Raw genomic sequence first — 22,037 nt, forward strand, 5'->3', positions numbered from 1 at the left:
TGAGGGTGTGTGGTGAGTGGTGAGGGTGAGTGGAGAAGGTGAGTGGTGAGTGGTGAGGGTGAATGGTGAGGGAGAGTGGTGAGTGGTGAGAGTGGTGAGTGGTGAGGGTGAGTGGTGAAGGTGAGGGTGAGTGGTGAGTGCTGAGGGTGAGTGGAGAGGGTGAGTGGTAAGGGTGAGAGGTGAGGGTGAGTGGTGAAGGTGAGTGGTTAAGGTGAGGGTGAGTGGTGAGGGAGAGTGGTGAGGGAGAGTGGTGGTGGTGAGGGTGAGGATGGTTGGTGAGGGTGAGTGGTGAGCGTGAGTGGTGAGGGAAAGGGGTGAATGGTGAGTGTGAGTGGTGAGGGAGAGTGGTGAGGGTGAGTAGTGGTGGTGAGGGTGAGTAGTGAGGGTGAGTGGTGAGGGTGATTAGTGAGTAGTGAGGGTGAGTGGTGAGGGTGAGTGGTGAGCGTGAGTGGTGAGGAGTGAGGAAGAGTGGTGAGGAAGACTGGTGAGGAAGAGTGGTGAGGGTGAGTGGTGAGCATGAGTGGTGAGGGAGAGGGGTGAGCGTGAGTGGTGAGGGTGAGTGGTGAGGGTGAGTGTTGAGGGTGAGTGGTGAGTGGTGAGGGTGAGTGTGAGTGGTGAAGGGTCTGTGGTGAGTGTGAGTGGTGAGTGTGAGTGGTAAGGGGTCTGTGGTGAGTGAGTGGTGAGTGATGAGTGGTGAGGTGGTGAGTGGTGAGGTCTTGAGTGTGAGTGGTGAGTGTGAGTGGTGAGGGTGAGTGGTGAGGTTCAGTGGTGAGTGGTGAGAGGTGAGTGGTGAGAGGTGAGTGGTGAGGGTGAGTGGTGGTGGTGAGGGCGAGGATGATTGGTGAGGGTGAGCGTGAGTGTTGAGGGAGAAGGGTGAGTGGTGAGGGTGAGTGGTGAGAGAGTGGTGAGGGAGAGTGGTGAGGGTGAGTAGTGGTGGTGAGGGTGAGTAGTGAGTAGTGAGGGTGAGTGAGTGGTGAGGGTGAGTGTGAGTGATGGTGAGTGGTGAGTGTGAGTGGTGAGTGATAGTGAGTGGTGAGTGATAGTGAGTGGTGATGGTGAGTGGTGAGGGTGAGTGAGGGAGAGTGGTGAGGGAGTGGTGAGGGTGTATATATTTTTGCCTATGATGACAGCAGTACATGCTGACGTTTTGTATGTTAAATGTAAAAGCTAAATGTGTGAATGTGTTTGTCTGTTGGCGACACGCAGTTTGTTATAAAGGGAGTAGGGCGATTCTAAAGTAATCTCCAACCCTCGATTCCTTCGCAACGATTGCAAAGAATCGCTTCTTTTCGCGCTTAGGCTACATTTTTAATTACAGAGTTTTATTTTCATTGGTATGTTATGTTTAAAAGTTTTCAGGAGTTTTTAATTATATTTTTGCTCAGGTCAACGCCGGATATTTCCCATTCGTAGCAGTTTATATCAACTCTATAACCAACATATATTAAACGGGATTAAGCCGATTCTAAAGGAGTCGACAAGCTTCGAATCCTCTGCGCGATTCAGAGAATCGATTCTTGGCGCGGTCGGTTTTAAATTTTAAATTACACAGTTGTATTTTCATTGGTATGTTATGTTTTAAAGTTTTCAGAAGATTTTAAATGCATTTTCCCCCGGGCAACGCTGGGTATATCGAGTTTATAGCACAAAGTCTTCGCCTGACAAGTGTGGGGTGTCGAGGCCTAGTACCGTGCAGAGCCTCCGGCCTCGCCTAGATTGCCCAGCCGGCCGAGGCTGGGTGCTGGGACCGTTTCCCCCCCCCCCCCCGCGCTACAATAATACTGTCTAATCGCTATAATTTTATTATCTACCGACCCTATAATAGTAATTGCACACATTGGGGTGGGGGGGAGTGAAGAGGACGTGAAACTTTGATGAATTTACCTCAGCGTCGCGTGTTAATGCGTGCGCATATTTTTAACGGGAATTAAAAATGGCGTCCACCCCTCAGCGACGGCGTTGCTGCCCGTTGCCAGGGGCAACCGCCTTCGCGCATGCGCAACGGCGTGCTTCGTCACGTGCCGGTCGGCAATAGTAAATAAATAAATAAAGAGACATCGCACTAAATCGATAATCGGTCCGATTTAAAGTTTAGAGACGAAAAATCGGAAATGACTAAGTTCACCGCGGGGCCATGGGCGTGCCCACCGGCAAAATTTTATCTCGGCGAACCCCATGGTCCGCGAGCCAAATCCCCCGGAAGCGAGCGTACGCAGACGGACAGACGGACAGACAGACAAAAAATGAATTATATAGGTTAGATAAAAATGCTGAAAATAATGTTCACTGCTTAACGCCACTGTTAAGCAGTACTATAGTGTACATCCTGACTTTTATCTACAGAGGTAATTGTATGAATCAGTGGATCTGTTGTGACTGAGTAATGCAGTTGGATAATACAGGGCTAGATTCACATTTTCTAGCAATTTCTCTCTCTTGTTGATAATTCAGACTTTGTATATTTTTGACAAACTTCTGACGAACATATACTTTCATCAACATAAATTATGACCAAAAACAGGCCAAAATTAACCGTACTGCATATAATAATGTTACCCAAACACATGTTTACGTATGTAAGCCATGAAAACGTCACTGCTTCAATAGCACACTCTGCACCGGTTTTGACATTTAGTGTCTCGTGTGCAGAATCCAACATACTGATAAAATTATGCATTCCCAGGAGGCCGTATGACTGATGGAATGTATAATACAATGCTCATATTTTTAATGTGGTGGGGCAGATATGGGAAGTTGGCATATTACCTGCTTATTGGGTGGCAGTGTGGTGCAGTGGTATCACCTGTGCCTGACTTAGGTGCCTTTATGCGTGGAGTTTGTATTTTCTCCCCCTGCTTTGCATCAGTTTCTCTAGTTTTTTCAGTTTTCTCCCATAGCTGAAAAAAACATACAACGTAACTGGTACTGGTCAAACATCTCAATGCTGACAAATTACCTTGAAATAACTCAATTGGGATTACATGCAACAACGTGAGCCCCTCCTGTGGAAAAACAAAATTGTCAGGATTCTCCTGAAAATTAATCACGATACTCAGTCTTGCCTTCCTGAATAAACACGCACAATAGTAATAATCTGAAATATATGATATTCTCCACAAGGACGCTAATTATTATTTTGTGTCGTCATTGACAGGGTGTGCTGGTTACAATTTGATTAGTTTATTTGTGGCCATCACTGTGTCATACCCTTGCAATTAATAATCGATTGTTTACTTGGCCATTGCAGGCTATATTTGATAAGATGAATATATGTTATGGTGACGATATTAAAATATGATAAAGTAACATGCTACAACGTAATTTTATGAGGATAAGATTTGTACAATACAATTAATGAAAACAATGTAACTAAAAGGAAACCACAGGTGTTATACTGGAATAGGGTAGGCTTCAATATATTTTCACAAACCAATTTCCAAACTTGGTTAGATGGCACTTACTGCACATTTTAACCCACATTTAATCTCACATTTCCTTCATTTGCTAACTCTGTGAGTGAATGGCACGATGGCACTCTACCAAATAAGCTCTTTTGTTCAGCCACCAGTGACATGCTGACTGATTGGTGTATTGGTTAATGGCTTTTTTCCAGCTCTTATTGAAAGACAGCACAATGTTCGGATGCTTTTTATTCATCACGTTAATGGACACTGGTAATAAATAGTTACCAGAACAAGGCTTTCAGTCCTGAACACATGGAATGCAAAGTACCTGCACATTAACTTAAAAGCAACAGCCATAATTCCTACCTCTGCTGTATGGTTTGTTTGTGAACACACATTGGATATTACTGCACTGTCATTAATAAAAGTGCTCTCTGAAGCTTATATCAAAAACATGGCTGAAATTGTATGATTTGAGTCATGATTTTCATATATTTTTTAGAAAATACCAACCCACGCTATGTCAGTTATGGAGGTGTTTGACGATACTTCACTGAGGTGGGAGGTGGGTGGCAGGTTGGGTCGAAGGCCGGGCCAGTTCACAAATGACTCACCGTTGATGTTAGCCATGGACAGAAATTGAACTTGTACCACTGGGCTAAAAGCTCAGTGGGCTGCACCTCCACTTTACTGTGACTTTTCTCTTGACTGAATCTTACTGCTCAAGTTGGTAACTGTTACTGATCGTTAGATTAATCTTTAAGGCCCTGAATTGACCAAGATTATACTTGTTTGCCATGAAATTGCTGATTTGTCCGTGAAAACCCAAAGCTCAAAATAATTGTAGTACAATTAATGAACATGGCAAATGTTTCAATGGCAGAATATAAAATTATCCACTATTGCAATATAATATATTGCCATTCCTGAGTGGGCTAGAGTGCTTTTCAGGCCAACATAATGGGAGGGAAATAAACCGGTTCAACATACATATGCCAACTAATCATAATTCACAGGCATGGCAATTGGATTCCGCGAAGGTATTGTCATATGATGGAGAAAACTCCACTTGCAGTCGACCAATCAGGCTCCAGTTTATCTTACATACACCTGCGCAAAGTATCTGTGCATTAATTTAAAAGTAACAGCGATACTTCCTACCTATGCTGCACACCTATGTGTGCATGTGTACGCACATACAGTGATGTAGTGGTGAGCATGCTGTGCTACAAACCCGGTGACCCAAGTTCGATTCCCGTGCACAGCCATTGCCAGTGACGATTACACTGGTCTACAGCCAAAATGCTTCTGAAATACATATAGTGCAACTTTACTAAATCTGGGTCACTGATAATGAAAATGATGCTTAAAATTTTGTATTGGCTCTAGTTTTAAGATATGCTACTGGATCAGTATATATGACCCTTGACTTTGGAATGGCAGAGGAAAAGTGAGTTATAAAGGGTAGGGATCTCAATTTAAACTAGGAATGACTAAAATAGATCTTTGCCTGGATCTATGAACAAATCTATGACTGGGTTTGCACAGTACTTGCTTTTTGAGCAAAACAATGAATGATGCAATCTGAACCTGTTATTGCATCATACATGATATGAATTGCATCATGTTATTCCTAGAAGTCATGGATGATGCAATCATAACTAGGCTTACATCCCTCCGCTGAACAAATTGCCCATATCCGCTCTAGAAATCATACAGTCTCATGCTCTCTTATTTGTCAGCGTTTGATTTTGCAAAGGGACACATTTATATTTAGCAAAAGTAAGCAGAGGTGCCTCACACGTGTGCGAACAAAGCAGATACTTCTGCTATGTTTGTGGTGAAGTAACTTTTGCATCACAAAAGTGCACTATGGTTAAGAAATCCTATCACCTTCATTTTGGCTGCAAAATTGGAGATCAGGACAAGGCGTGAGCCCCACACATATGCTGCAACACTTGTGCAACAAATCTTCACCAGTGGTTGAAAAGGAAATCTATTCCTTTTGCAGTGCCAATGATTTGTAGAGAGCCAACAGATCATATCAGCAATTGTTACTTCTGCATGGTGCCTCCAGTTGGAAAAGGTGTGTCAAAGAAGAAAAAGTGGTCTGTGCATTACCCAAACATTCCATCAGCTATATGCCCAGTACCCCTCGGAGAAGGACTTCTGGTTCCTGATACACCAGAATCATTCTCACTTGAGTCAGACGAGGAAGAGGATGAAACTTCTGGTCCTGAACCATCAAGGTCACATGACCCAGATTTTCTCTCATCCTCCTCCTCCGAACCACACCTCATAACACAAGGTGAACTAAAAGACCTTGTCAGGGATTTGGAACTACCCAAGAGTAAGGCAAAGCTGTTGGGCTCCAGACTGCAGCAGTGGAATCTCCTGGTAGGTGATTTTAGGGTTTCCATGTTCCGTGAACATCAAAAGGATCTTGTCCCATTCTTCTTCATGGAAGGTGATCTTGTAGCCTGCAACAAAATCGATGGTGTGATGGCAGCCCTCAACATCGTTCACGATCCAGATAAGTGGAGACTGTTGATTGATTCATCGAAGATGAGTCTTAAAGCTGTTTTGCTGCTTAATGGCAATTTTTGCCATCAATTCCAGTTGGTCATGCAGTCCATATGAAGGAAACCTATGACAACTTTTGGGGTGCATTAACTATAACCAACATCAATGGCAGCTTTGTGGCGATTTGAAGGTTGTAGATCTCTTGCTTGGTCTGCAGACTGGATACACAAAGTAATACTGTTTTCTCTGCAAATGGGATAGTCGTGCGACTGGATTCCCACTACATCAAGATAGATTGGCCACTCCAACAGTCATTAGAGCCTGGTAGGAAACGTGTTTAGCATCCACCACTTGTTGAATCAAGAAAGATTTTGTTACCACCCTTTACACATCAAGCTGGGTTTTATGAATAACTTTGTTAAAGCCATGGACAAAACACAAGCAGCTTTCAAGTACCTCCGTGGAAAATTTCCAAGGTTAAGCGAAGCTAAGATAAAGAAAGGTGTATATGTTGATCCTCAGATTCGTGAACTTCTTCGAGATGAAGCATTTTACATTGCACTGCGTGGCAGGGAAAAAAGACGGCATGGAAAGCCTTCCAGTTGGTGGCAAAACACATTTTCTGAGAAACAACAAGGCAGACAACTACAGTGAGTTGGTGGAAAACCTCAAGGTATACAAAGGTCTTGGTTGCAACATATAATTAATCAAAATGTGTACAAGAGATAAAAAAAATTGTTCAAAATTACTTTTTATCTAAACAAATCGGTGTCTTGCTCTATTTGAAGATAGTAACTAATGTTTGGATAAGCAGAGTCCCGTCACTTTGAGCAATGCTATCACCCTCGAAACATTTAATATTCATGGGCTTCAACGGGATAATTCATATATTAGGATTAGGCATTGGTCAAAAAAACTAAACACCACAAACAGGCTGTATGGATAACTGTATTGCCATAATAAAACAAACTACAATTAATCGTATATAGTAAAAAAATATATGGGAGCTGTACAAATAATGTATCTACCTCATAAATTATTATAGTGACAGACATCAAATGGTATCGACTCAAATTACATAAATAGTTTAACTACAAAATAAAGTACTGTTTGCACTTTCGACCCATTTTTTCGGTAATTCAAATACGTGTTAAAATGTGAAGATAATTATATTTATCGACTCACAGTTCATAAATGTACACAATGACAATTGTGAGTGAGTACGAGCGAATGTATTTACAAATGTTTATTTTATTGCCATGATATGTTTAAGTCTAGAAGTATGTCTGGCACATCAACTTTCATTGATTAAAAACATTATTGTTCCCTGACCTATCCTCATTCTACAGAGGTGACAGGTGGTTCAAACCCAATGAAGGTTCTGATTCTGCTTGCAGATTCAATGGCCATGGTGACAAGATGTTAACTACCTCGCATGGAGGTCGAGGGTTCGATCCCGACCCTGTATATTTGGAGTTTGCATGTTCTCTAAGCACGTATTGAGAGCATTTGGCTGCTATAAATTTCCACATAAGCCACTTCGTTGAGCTATAATTTGTGGCCAGATCACTTTTGAAAAAGAGCGATATAGCTAATTGGGCCTTACCTGGTAAAATAAAAAAAAATAGCAACTCATTTTAATATGCACTGAAAGCACTCTATTGTTACTCGGTGACATCAATTTAAGTCTTCACATGAAAGTCAGGAAAGAGCATGTTTACAGTTTTTATTTTATTTCCTGTACCATTGTACACTTGAAAGCAATCTCCCTCAGTTGTTTAGCCTTGGGCACAAGATATCATACATCGGAGAGTGAATAAAAGTGGATGATTATTTCCACTTGTTTTTAAACAATATTTCTGAACACCAATTTGAGTTTTCAAACAACACACATAAATGTGCAGAAAGCACACACACTTTGTGCATGGGCAAAAACTATCAGCATTTCCTGAAGAAGTGCATTGTGGTCCTCTTATATTTAAGTAACCGTAAAAAATAAATGTTAGCAAATGTAAATGAATGACAGACAGCAGTGATACAGTACACAACTATTGAATGGTTATTTGCTGATTAAGACCCGACAGCAATTTAGGAAGGTTTGTCACATAAACACAATTCTGGCTAATCACCTGATGAAGCTGGTTGTAATCACCAGCGAAACGTTATAATCAAATTGTAAATGTTGTGGGATTACTCTCCAACGCACCAGTGTGCTAAAGTAGTAACTCATTGGCACTTTTATTTACGTAACAAACCTTACTAATTGGCTGTGGTGGGTGTTGGCAGGTTTAACGATACATTCATATGTATATGATGCAACTATTTTTTTGCATTATTATGGAGCCATTTATGGCTCCATAATAATGGACCTCACATCATCCAGCCTAATATTATGATGTAAGCAGGCCTTAAAAAGGTGTCATGTATTTTGTGTTTATAATCATAATTTGGGTTTTAAAACACCTGCATGTAAATGTACAACAAAACATTGAAGTAGAGAAACAACATTTAACTTGTGGTTTGAAAAAGGCAAGGGGAGAGGTTGTATTTATTATATGGACAAATTATTCTACAGAGGGGGCGAAACCACTATATTGTGGAATTTGTTTACTAAGCTTCTGGACAAAAAGAGCAGGTCATCGACAGCAAGAGACGTTCGGCAATTGGGGACAGCTGGCTCGAGTTTCAGGCATCTCGGCTGACTGGGGGTGTAAAGAGACATTGGTGCGTTGCAGTTCTGTAAAAAAAAGCATCGGGTCCGTGTTTTATCATCTATCCAAGGGGCTTGAATGGAGGACATTTGAAAGATCGTACTGGATTCCCAGAGCCGGGCATATTGGGCTGCCCATGCACTTGTTCATTTTGAACTTATCGTGTTTATTATTTTTCAGACCACAATTGACCCATATTCATATATAGCAAGTGTGGATTTTGTATTCTCACACCACCCCACAGGAAATGCTTCGCCAACATAAATGACAAATCCAGAGGTCTTTTCCAATACCAATAAAACTCCTACAAAAAATTACAACACTCAGCAATCAATACTTACATTTATATGCCCCCAAGTAGCTCTTATGTGGCCATGCACACGCTGCCAATTACAGTGCGTGTTACTTAAAACGGGGCCGTTGGGCTATTCGGAAGGTTGGGCAGCCAATCAAATGAGTGTGTGCCAACACATGGGGTTTCTAAACTAATAAAATGGGCTGTAACGGAAAACTAATATTACATAGCGGGCCGTTTTCTCATATGGGCCATCCTCATTCTTCCATAAAATTTTCATACGATCACAAATAACTTCCATGTTGAGATTTGTTTTCCCTTTCTCCCCCACCACAGCCCATTCACGTTGTAGCACAGCCGTATTGTCAGTGAAAAAGGACTGAACGTCGAGCGTTTTCCCTCCTAATCCAGTGAGGCTGCCTTTCACCATTTCAATCTTTTGTGTCTCCAATAAATTCTATTAAATCATGAATATATTTTAATTCTGCTTTGTCAGCTCTTAAAAAAAAGACAGGATGCGAAGGTATTATTCCGTTTTAGTCACAAAAGGAGTACTGCACTGCTGCTCACGTGCTCGTGTTATTACCGTGTGTACAGTGTGTGTGTAGCATCGAATCACGGACCTGATTCCTACGTAGGTAGAAAAGCAATTGGCCGCTATTTTCTACAAAATTGGCTGTTTTACCTGAAATCAGTGGAAACTGCCTTTTTCCATTATGCGATTCAGTCCCGGTGTCTTGTTGACCTGCACGTGCTGTGTGGGTTGTTACAGGTCGTGTGCTGTGGAGCTCTCCGATGTGTTTTTGGGTCATACCGTGCGTTTTTTTTTTCAGTGCAATGTATGCTATTTCGCTTCCACGTGTTTTGAGCTTCGGGATACAACCTGAACAAAAAAAAACACTTCGTAGAGAGATGTTGAAACCTCGTCTCAATTATTTACAGAACACGCGATCATTCAAGACCATATGCGATTTACAAATCCACAGTACTATTGAGAAACAGGACCAATTACTGGAATTAATATTTTCTTCGCAAGTATATTACCTGTACGACTCATAGAATTCCCTTTTGCTTTCTTAGAGATACTGGATACACCTATAAAACATTATTAAAACCTGCTGTTGGTGATTTACGTAATTCCTCATCGCAAAGGCAGATAAATGAAAGTACATGTGTATTTGTGTTTTTTAATTTACCAATTTTAAATAATGTATCTTGACGCTAATCCATCCTTGTGATCATCAGGGTTTTATTAAATAATTGAAATGCATCTTGTGCTTTAAGATGTTAACAATGACTTTCTGATTATATAGTGGCCCCACTCCAACCTTTCTCAGAGTGAATGTGGACTGTACGCTAACCTTCCACGACCTGGTTCTGAAACTGGCAAGTACAAGCTGCGGAGCATCAGCATTAGTGCTATGAACAGCAACAATGGTCCGTGTGTACTCTGTAGCCAAGTACTGTGCACCAGTATGGACCAGAAGTAGTCACAGTCGACTTGTTGATGTACAACTGAGCACTGCAATGCGGTGTGTCACTGGAACCCTCAAGTCGACCCTGACAACCTGGCTGCCCGTTTTGTCACAAATATTTCCCCCAGCCATCTGCCGATCTGCCGCAATGCAGCAACCCTCCAGGAAGTCCTGTAAATCGAGGAGAACAGTCGTCTTCTCATTCATCAGGACCTCAATAATGTCCCTCATCATTGTTTGAAGTCATGCAAGCCAATTCTGACTCGTGCGTTTAAACTTCAACAATGCAAGTAAGACCCCGATGAAGCTATAAAAGCTGAATGGAATTCAAAATAACTTAAAACAGCTGGTGAAAGGCCCAATGCAGAATATCCCTGGGTTTCATCTTCCACAAAGCTCATGGTCCACCCTAAACCGCATCCGCACAAACCATGGCAGATGCAGAAACCTGATGCACAAATGTAAAATTAAAGACTCTCCAGTGTGCGACTGTGGTCATCCAGACCAGACCATACAATATATAACGATACAATGCTCGATCCACAAATATGAATAAGACATAACAGCGATACACTCTGCTGCTCCTGACGCGGTCGTCTGACTTGACCACCTGAATGTGAAATTGTAGTTGTTGCTCTGCATCTACATTCGCAAATTAAAGGAAGAAGACTTTTTTAATGTCATTGTAAAAACCTGTTTAGCTAAGAATAAATCCATTCAAATATTAGTTGGAATTTTTTTGTAATTATTTGCAAGTGTATAATCAAGCATGCTCTACAATATGCCTCTATGTGAACTCTATGACCATGTGAGAGGCCACTAAAACCTAAGTCTCTTTTGAACATTGTACATATGTGCCAATTGTTTCTTCATTAATAGACATGTTTTCTATACATTTCTATGTAGGTGTTCAAATGTCAGAATACCATGAATTTTCATTGGGAATGATAACTGCCACAGTAGGAAAAATAGCTGCATTATTAATAGCATAACGCTGGAGGCAATGCCACTGGCATGTTGAATATGTATCTGCACATTGAGTGTGTGTCTCAAACTTAATAGGTGATCACGGCATTTATCCCACTGGTCTGTACGGTTATACGGGTGATATTTGTCTTTGTATCTGTGAGTGTTGTGGTGAGCACTGGTACAGTGGGTGAATACCAAAATCCCAGCAAAACTAAAATAATATGAACCCATTGTTTCCATCAATAGAAACATGGTATTTATTTTTGTCCAATGCATATTCTAGGCCTACTTAGTTACAAATTAGCACCTGCTGCATTGTGTGAAAACACGCAACCTTCTTTGCGTGCTGTGCCGCCTTTCAAACGGTACTTGTGCCGTTAACATATACCGCTAACATATACCGCTAAATAGGACATATTTGTATTTTTGTGTACTCTATGCAGTTTAGGAAATCACTGTACTGAAATAAATAAGAAAACCGTACTGCAATATTTGCCTTATTATTGCTGAAAAATTGTAAGTGGTAGGCTCAGAGAGCATTTCTTAGGTGAGAACAGTCACCAGGTATTGAATGTGCTGTGCACATTTCAGATGTTGCCAAGTTTACATTTTGCCTCAGTAGCAGACCAATACGTTTGAAGCTGCTTAAACATAACTGAAAATTTTCATAAAGTGTGATTTAACTCTTTTTTATGGTACTGTGCGTACATATATATTGCCTGCTCCTCCGTACCAGGTGCAACATATAGTGTTAGTGACAGACTCTAACCCGGTGGACCCGGCATGCTTCCACTGAATGGTGGGGGTTTTGCTTGCTTGTCCATCTGTTTCATATTCCCCAGATATGGCCATGTTTGCTTTGCAGAGAAGAAAGCCCAGAATTGTAATGCAAAGGGTAACTCACATGAGGTCACGTTTGCATGAGAAGCTGATGAGACCTGCAAGTATTTAGTTTTGTCTTATGAAGAAAATGTCATATCCAGCGGTGGATCAGAAGAGCGATCGAAAACTCGTTCGACATGCTGATGAGAGATTGTGCAGTCTACAATTAGTATTCCACGCACATATGATTGGGGTTGAGTGGTGGTGCAGTGGTTCACGCGCTAGTCTTTGAATCCAGCAACATGAGTTTGATTCCTTGCTGCGGATAACATTAGTGGCAAGTGCTATCAGAACCAGTCATACCCTCTTCTCCTTAACCAATCCACACTATCTTAGGTTATTACTTCTCAATTGAACCATTTCTTCACTGGAATATAACACACATGTATATTTCTCCACCGTATGGGTAGGTTGTGGGATTTGAGAGATATTTGTAGGATACAGCAAAGCGTGGAAGGCATAAACTCTGTCTCTAAAGACATGGAAATTCATGAGCCCTTTTTGAATATGCATAATGTATGTTGAGTTCACATCCTATAAAACATGCTTGTTTTTAACAGCGATGCTTCTTTATATGTGCCTTGAAGTGTCTGTGTTAGTACATTTTACGTCACCTCTGAGTTGTCAAATGGAATTCATATTGCAGTGTTTCAATTGTTATAGTGCGAAATGGTATTGTGAAGATTTGTAATCCACTAGCTTTTGAAGCTTGCTACAACAAAATTACCCTTTATAAGAAAAATAACCCAAATGGAGGCTACTCTACGGTTACATATTTTCCTGTCTTCTTTTAAATAGGTGGTGTGTTGTTTAATTGCAATCAGTGAAAGGCAGGCACACGCATGGCATGGCTAAAATCAAAATTCAAGAATATTGAGGTGAATTATTACTCCGTTTAGTGTTTGTGTGCTGTATATCACAAAATGCCTTTAAATATGAACGACATATAACACTGTATTCCATGTTTATTGTTGCCCTCAGGTTTAAAGCAAAGAAAGGCATCTCTGTGCTCTCAATACATCCCAGTAATCCCATGGTGTGGGATGTAATGTCAGATATCAATCGAGGTGCCAAACACACGTTTGCTACGATAGAGGTCGTCAAGAAGAGGGGCACAGTCAGGTAAGCTTTATTTTTGTTTTAAACTCAAGGGCATTGGTTTCGAAATGTTTACCAATATATAACAACCAAACGTATGTTAACTTTCATGTATATGTACGACTGCAATTGCATTCACTGTAGCTGTAACAGGTGATTGCTGTGAAATCGTGGACATTTCTTTGCTATTTATTTCACACAGGAATATATAACAAAAAAAGCCTGTGAAACAGCTTGTGAATTGGTATTTTTCACACGTATATCAATGTTGCATAATACTGTACAGTTTATAAAAAAGACATGCCTTATGTTAGTATTGTGCCTGTGAAGATGAAAATGAAATGGTGTATAATATGACATTCTAGTAGTAAAATGTGTAGCAACTCAAGTTAAACCAAGAAAAATAAATCTGCCGATTGGTTTTTGGGTACTTTGTAATGGAAACATACGTACCATTGGCAGCCTACTCGGTGTCGGGTCATGAAATTAAAGTGCAGAAGGTCCTTTAGAAAGCACTGCAGTACTCTAATTAGTGGGTCTCTACATAGAAGGCCAATTGCCCTTAATGCATTACAATAGAGTGAACCTAAAAGTCATACTTCCTGCTGATAAGTAGGAGTATAACACTTTTAAACTAAGGTAAATTACATTCATCTTACTGGAGAATAAAATGGTGCTTTTGGATTAATTAAGTGCAGTAGTATTGTGGGCAACGTTTAATTGCGTTTAATTACTGTATGTTTGGGTCACACTTCATTGTACATTATGGTGTCTGCCCTTTATAAGTATGTGTGTGTGTAATTATATACCGTACGTATCAGCAATTATGATTGTTATATATTCTGTGTTCATACAATATGGTTTTATCAAGTGTGTCTAAAGGCTGATATGTTAGAAAGAAGAAAGTTGAGTTGAAATGGCAACGGTATCAGTGACGTCGATTACACAATTTCACCTGAGTCAATCACGGCATAAAACAGTGACGTATCTGTCTTGTGATTAACATATATCACTTATTCCATGAGCAGCCTATCTGCATGCATTTACTTCACATGTTTTGCTCCAACGGCTGGACTGGATTCATGTTGTCATGAAATCGGAGCTGCTTGTAGTGAAAGCCTGTGTCTTTCAAGGCAATACCATTGTTTGGTAATTGTCAACATTCTTAATTGGAGTGCTTATACATCTGGCCTAGAGTAATAAAAATGGAAGTGAAAATCATTATCAAATGGTGCAATTTGAGGTAGATCTAGAAACTTCGCAAAGGGGGATTGTCCGGAAATTACAAGCGTTTTAAAAAGGGCCCCATTCACCACCCTCCATCTGCCACTGGGTGTGATTTAGACCTTTTATTTAAGGTGAATATGTATATATATTTTTACGTTGTAATTGTTTGTCTTTGTAGTTGTATTTCTACATTGATATGCGCGTGACGAGACTTCTACAGAATGGAACATTGCTTTTGCTTTGTCCGGAAAAGTTTGCCTTTCATCATGAAAGTGTTCTTGAGTTCAGGACTCATTAAAAATGTATGACAGCATTGTCCAATGATTAATTTTGGCTGTGAGTCTCTTTCTCTCTCTCCTCTGACAAGCACAAGCAAACACAAAGACAAAGACCTCTCATTTAGCCTTATAGACTGCTCAGCATGTGCTATGTTGGTGAACATTAGTTATGCGGTGTAGCTAAGCATTCTGGCTGCATTTTTCATAGGCTGCATTTGGTACTGATTTTAGGATGAATCATACTATAGAAGGCACAGGACAGATTTCGAAAAAACTTTACCATTACAATACTCGGAATCAAAGTTCGTTCAATGACATTGTTGCACAGTACACTAACCACCACATCAGCAAACGCTCCCAAGAAGATACATGTGTGAACATCCACACATGCATCGACACACAATGTGAGTTTAGATTGAACACAGTCCACTGTCACGATTATAGGGTTATGTATAGAATATTCTATGCATATCCAAATGCTAAATAATAAACAGGGACTGCAATCTCATTAAACAAGCATGAATAATTTCGTGGGTTTTACTTAGTTATTTTTGTATTATTAGTAAATTAATTAGTTTACCAACATTGTGAAAAATAAGAATTGTAAATCAAGCTAACTTTTTTACGTGTTAGTTATGTGTGGTTGTATAATCGCACAAGCATCAACCTTGAACATTGATTTAACAAAGAAAATTAATTATGTCAAAGGTACATTTAAGGCTTTGAGGTATATGTGTGTGTGCATATTAATAATATACAGCATTATACTTTATTAATGCCATTCTGAGATGAAAGTTCGAAATTTTTTTAAAGAATTGTCCTGCCAGCTTTATTAATTGATTTAAAGTAAAATATATTCAATGTGTCCAGTGTATAAACAGCATACATGACGCTAAACTGCATATGTTTCGAGTTTCACTTTAAAGTGACCAATTTCATACCTTTTTCACGTAAGTTACAATTTTTTTTGCTGGTTTTAGAAAATGTATTTCACACTCAACATAGGTGAGCAATGGAACGTCACATAATTGGTATAGTGCTGGCTGGTGACTGTTAAAAGCTACTGGAAATGATAGCAAGACGGAACTCATGCAGGGTCGAATGCTGTTTGATAAGGAGTTTTCTTTGGTTACAAGTGAAATGTTTCAGATTCCCCACAGAGAAATTGTTCCACAACTTTAACCCATATTTTGTGTTTATTCCGTAACATTCTTAATTTTTTTAAATACCACACTTGGTGATTTATTGTACTATTTGCACTTCCAATGAGTACGGTTTTGGCTGCATGCGGTGCGAACTGGAATGGCAATTACAACGGTTCAATCTCCTGGCATGGGAGTTGATTCAATGGTGCACGTTTCTTATATCACCCACGAGCTATGGGGTAAAGAGTGGGCACTCCCACATCATACAAGTTATCTGGCAAGCATTGAACAGAAAGCCATGTTACCTTCGAGTTAGGCTCTCTAGAGACATGTACTGTCAGCAGTGGCTTCAACAAGTAATTGCAGGGCTGTCCCTTATCCCATTACCCGTACGACGCCATTTTAAATGTAATGTGTTTAAGTGGCATAACGGCAGTATTTTCTATCATCAAGTGTTGTATCATGTTTTTGTTAACATTTTAATGAACAAAAATGTAAATACAATTGAATTATGGAGCATATTTAACCACAATTATAATAAAATGACGTAACTAACCTTTAAAGGTTAACTTCTGCATATCTAAAGTAATTAATGCAATAAAAATAGGTTTTTCTAAGGGAAAACACTCCATCATTACATATATATTAGTGGACATTGTATGTTGAAACTATCAGTTTATTAAGGCATAACTACTTAAAAATAGTAAATAAGTTTAAAGTAATATCGTGTTATGGTGTATACAATCAAAGGGCTAGTAACATGTCCATAATGCACATTGCATATCAGCATTGCCATTGCACTCATAAAGCAGCAGTCTGGCATGCTCTCAACAAATCACTACGGGATGGGTTAATCAATAATTTCATTTTCGACCTTTCAATATGGACTTGTTATGTTATACATAGCCCCACTTAGATGTCTTACCAAGTGACCGCCTGTATGTCTAATAGCTTTGATTAATGGTGGTCAAAAGCGTGCTTTACTCTGAAAATTACCATTATAATTATTATTTTACCTACTTATATATGTATTTCTTATGATATTGTGACAGGTACTGCCATTTTAATTCTGAAAAGAAAAAAACATCCTTAAAACAGTCATGGTTGAACTCTTATTATCTATACATATACTCTATGCAGTACTATTTATTCATCTTCTTGGTTCTTTCGGTAAAGTCACGTAGAAGGGAAATAATAATAAAATAATAAAAATATTATTAATAGTAATTTATATGCATAATCCCATGTCATATAATATCTTTGATCACAGAGCCCTTTACCTCTGCATTGTATGGAGCCTAAACATAATTGGTGGACAATATTCATGAGAGGAGCAGTGATATAGTGGCTAGCCCACTGTGTTGTCACTAATATCAGCCGAAAGTGATATCAGAGCTTATTCTGCACACTCCAACCCGCATTGATCAGTGTGGTGAAGTATGGTCAAAAAGCCCTCATGACCGACTTCATCCGTTGGTGGATTGAAAATGGTTACACTTTATTTTACTTCATATACAAATGGATGGTTGCTACCATTTTAATGAGGGTGTGCAAGTGAACCATGGAAAACTCTGGCCTGATCCCATAGGAAACATTGATGTTTTACTCTTTAAAAAAACGCACTATAGATTATATGAAAGTACCTACCTTTAATAATTTAACTAATGGCCATTATCATTATGTGTTTTTTAGTGTCTAGCTGTTTAAAATAATTGCGTAACCCCCAAGGTAACCTTAAACACCTTCACCTTTAAAGGCTTAATGTATCACGTGATGTGACATGCTAGGTGCTTCTCGTGGAAAATTGTGGGTTGAATGTGAGTATGCAGCTTTTGAGGGCTTCGCTTCTTAAATTCCCATTTAGGTGTGTTAATACTGTGCAGTATTTTGAGATGCCATGCTATCATTTAAGCAAGCACTTTTCCAGGTCTGAAAATACTTATGATCTGGATTGATCACCTCGAGACTCTTAGTCCTTTGAACTCATAAGTGTTTGGCACACATCAATATGAAGGTCCTACCTATAATGGTGAAGGCTTATCTATGCAGTTGACTTGAATATCACCATTTTAATGAGGGAGTACAAACGAACCATGTAAATGTACATACACATATGTGCATTATATGCATAGCTTAGTTGATGTTAATTAATACATGACGTATATTGAGTCACTATGGCGTTGTGCCAGCTACTGAGAGAAGAGAGTAACTGTACGTCTTAGAGCCTCTCTCGGTCACCAGAGTATGTATAGTATACGTGACAGTCTCACGTGACCTGCAGTGGATAAGGGCGGGGGCCAGAAGGGGACCAAAGGGATAGGTGATGTTAGGTCCCAGAACCCTCTGGGAAGATCCCGAAGGGGGTGTGGCCGAGGGCAGAGTGAGACCAAGCTCAGGAGGATAAAGGGGCAGTACCGGGAGCGTTCTTGGCTGTCTTCTGGAATAAACCCGCCGTGCTACGCTCTTCAGTCTTCGCTCTTAGGCTTCGGTTGTCACATTCGACATCGTGGGTCAGGCAGTACTTTACTGACATGAGCCGTTTATATAGTGACCTTGTTGAGGTCTCACTCCGTGGCAGTTGCCACATAGTTATTCCGAGTGTTTTATGTAGTTACCCTGTTGGGGTGTATAATAAACTTGTTGCCTCCAAGTTAAAAGTGTCTGCCTCCGTGGGACCCACTAAACATGTGTTGCATATTTTTGATTTGGTTAGAAATTTTGATTATTTGCTTTTGCAGTAATGTGCCGATGATTGCCACGTTGGTTCCAAATGTAATTTGCGGTACATTTTTTTAAATGTGCAAATTTGGACTATGACGCCAGCACACAGCAGCCTACTTTTGCGAATTACATCATGGGATATTTAATGTCCACTGTGAAGCATACAGCGCATCTTATTATGGTTAATACGCCCACCATATTAATCAGGGCACCAGCTGGATCTGACAATTCTTGGTTGATGATGTTTGTTTTTTCTGGATTTCATCTCTGCCTTATAATAATATGCTTATAGAGCTTGTGAAATAAATACAATTCCAATTTGTGTTGCTTACAAGTATTGGACAATGTTCCAGTGTTGTATCAAAATGTGTATAATTACCCTCAATTAAGACATCGCCAGATGGCCGCTTCATGACTGTCCGCTTGGACTAGATAGTCCACCACTCAGTTGGATGTTTACCCCTTTGAGAAAAAAAACACGTGTACAATGCAAAACTCAGTTTTGATTCGAGATGGTGGTGGTCATAATTAATGCAATGTTAAATGTAAACAATGACCACTCTTCACATTGCTTGGCTGAAAATAATTTGGTGAGAATTGTGAATATTTTGAAGGAATATATATAAATTGTGCAATGCCACACATTAAATGGCCAGTGATTGAAAATAATGTTCAAACAATGTTGTGCAATATCATTAGAAGTTTTGACGTACAAACTCAACTCCTTGTTGATTATATGCATACATATTCTATGGTTCTTTCGGTAAAGTCACGTAGATAGAAAATGTAATACAATTTAATAAAAAAATAAAAACATTCTATCAACACTATGAGATCTCTTTTACCAGTGGCAAAATATAGTAGTAGGTTTTTACCCTTTTAAACTGGTACAAAACTGACACCTTTATTCAAGGCATCATGTTTGCAATAACCACAACACAAGTAGTCAAAAAAGCAAACAAAAGAAGCAACTCTGATAATGATAATAATATGCACTGTCCTTGAAGTTGATTGGTCCACACCCGAGACGGCTTTCTTTAGAGCCTAGTCCCCATTGGTGTTGGACCAGATGACACCAGAAGGCGGCCTTCTGGTGTCATCTGGTCCAACACCAATGGGGACTAGGCTCTAAAGAAAGCCGTCTCGGGTGTGGACCAATCAACTTCAAGGACAGTGCATATTATTATCATTATCAGAGTTGCTTCTTTTGTTTGCTTTTTTGACTACTTGTGTTGTGGTTATTGCAAACATGATGCCTTGAATAAAGGTGTCAGTTTTGTACCAGTTTAAAAGGGTAAAAACCTACTACTACATTCTATCAACGTTACTTTACCGAAATAACCATAGAATATGAATTCCTGCAGTCACGAAAGTCTTAAGTCAACATTTATATGCATCTATAACAATTCAACAGCTCATCACAGAATGTGTTCCAGTATGTCACGTTTTTGCCCGGTTCTCGATTAAGTATCATGGTTAATATGAATATATTTCAACACTTGAATATCTCGTGTTTTTTCTGATGACATAGCCATGATGACGTCCAATGGGAATGAGCTCTAACAAATCTTAGGACAACTGAATGAAGATATCTGCACGTTTGAACTCGAGATAAACATATTGACAAGCTTGTTAAAACGATTAGGGATATCTGTCTGAGGGGATGCAGCTGGAAAAAACATCAGAGTGTGTGCACCTAAGACAGCTATTTAAGGTGGACCAAGATCAAAAGAGGTAAATAGGGATGTTAATGAGAGCATATTGAAGTGCTTTTGGAAATTTTAAATGTATAATGAAAAGTAAACCTATAAATGTGCGTAAATAATAGCATCCTCACGCAGTGCATATTGCTTGCTGTGACATATACTTCAGAAACATGAATAATGACAGAGTGGAAGCCAAGGGAGGGAACGTGCCTGAGAGTACGTCCACCGTGGAGATGGACAAATTAAATTATCCCGTGTCGAGGTGCTAGGTGGATTGTTACATCATAGAACCGTGAGACATGGCGCTGGCTTGGGAAGACCAGCAGATTATTGATCTTGGTAGATGTTGATGCATTTGTTACAATGACAATTCTCTTTTTTACACATTTATCCTTAAATACTGTTCATTGCAGACACACATACATTGGGTAGAGGCTCGCAGATTTAACATACAATCCATAGGTACCAGATTAAATCCTCAATAATGAAAAGTTGCTAAACCAACGATATTATTTATTCAGCCTTTGGTCTACCCTATTATACAATCGGCAAATGGTAATTTGTTGGTCACTGTCAGTGGAGAAAGGTGTGGGTATTTATCCGCTTCCTTCGTATTTTCCTGCTAAATGACACGACAAATGGGGGTATACCCTTCATGAGCAGTGGGGTAGAGCTCAATGTGGTGGGCACACATTTACAGTTTTCAGTTCAAGGATTTGGAAAAATAGTTATTTAGATATATATATTATATATTTAGATATATAAATAACATGGCAAAGAGCCTGGATTTGCTTTGGCTTTGAAACTAGTTCGACAATGGAGTAAATGGCCTGTGTCTTGTAAGTGCAGCACCACAAGCGCTGGTGAGTTGTCGTCGCGGAGTGCTTAGGAAATGTTTACGGCATTATTTTTTTGCTTTCTGTGATTTAAAATTTCCTAGCAGGACCTGCAATTAAAGGTGCTAACGATTTATCTCCACCATCGCTTAGTGGACATGATTAGCGCAAAGACAAACGATCGGCATTGGGGAGCAGACTGGGCAGCTGAAGTGGGCCTGGTGGAAAAGGTTTAGCTGTACGCCGTAATTTCTATGATGAATTTTGCAGCACAGTGCTATAATTTTTGTGTTTTCTTGTAGGGTGCACTGCACACGGCTGTGGGTTTTGAGAAATAGCAAGGGAATTTAATTACATTGGGTACAAATCAATGAATTATAAAACAAGAAAAAGGGAAAAAAATTAAACTAAGCAACTGGTTAATGAGATAACATATCAACATTCACTTAATTTGATGATGAAGAACAATATTCAATGACAGTGGGTTTGCAGGTAGGATTCACCATGAATTCAAGTAATTATATTGGATATTAGACATGCGTGAGGTAAATAAGGGGCAGTTTGCTGGGGTAAACATTCAATTGACACATGGCTCACGTAAGCATAATTTGGCCAATGCACTGGAGAAAGCATGCCAAGTGAATTTAAAAGATGGGGTTTATTTTTCTGGGTGGTCAGTTGAGACATTGCCTTACACTCAGTGGAAAATATGCTTTACATTAAATATACCAACGTTGATGATGAACGATAGTGATTCGTAGCGTTGA

At 39.6% G+C, this 22,037-nt stretch overlaps 1 protein-coding gene across 2 annotated transcripts in view; it reads left to right on the top strand.

The window, feature by feature from the left end:
- Positions 1 to 22,037, top strand: part of LOC144933144 (transmembrane protein 132D-like) — a 453,645-nt gene that overhangs the window by 181,457 nt on the left and 250,151 nt on the right. For both annotated transcript variants that reach the window (XM_078857732.1, XM_078857733.1), the window contains exon 3: positions 13,241 to 13,381. In XM_078857732.1, coding sequence (XP_078713858.1) covers positions 13,241 to 13,381 — 141 coding nt within the window. The remainder of the gene's footprint in view (positions 1 to 13,240; positions 13,382 to 22,037) is intronic.

Source organism: Lampetra fluviatilis, chromosome 6 (assembly GCF_964198595.1).
Source record: "Lampetra fluviatilis chromosome 6, kcLamFluv1.1, whole genome shotgun sequence".
NCBI lineage: Eukaryota > Metazoa > Chordata > Hyperoartia > Petromyzontiformes > Petromyzontidae > Lampetra > Lampetra fluviatilis.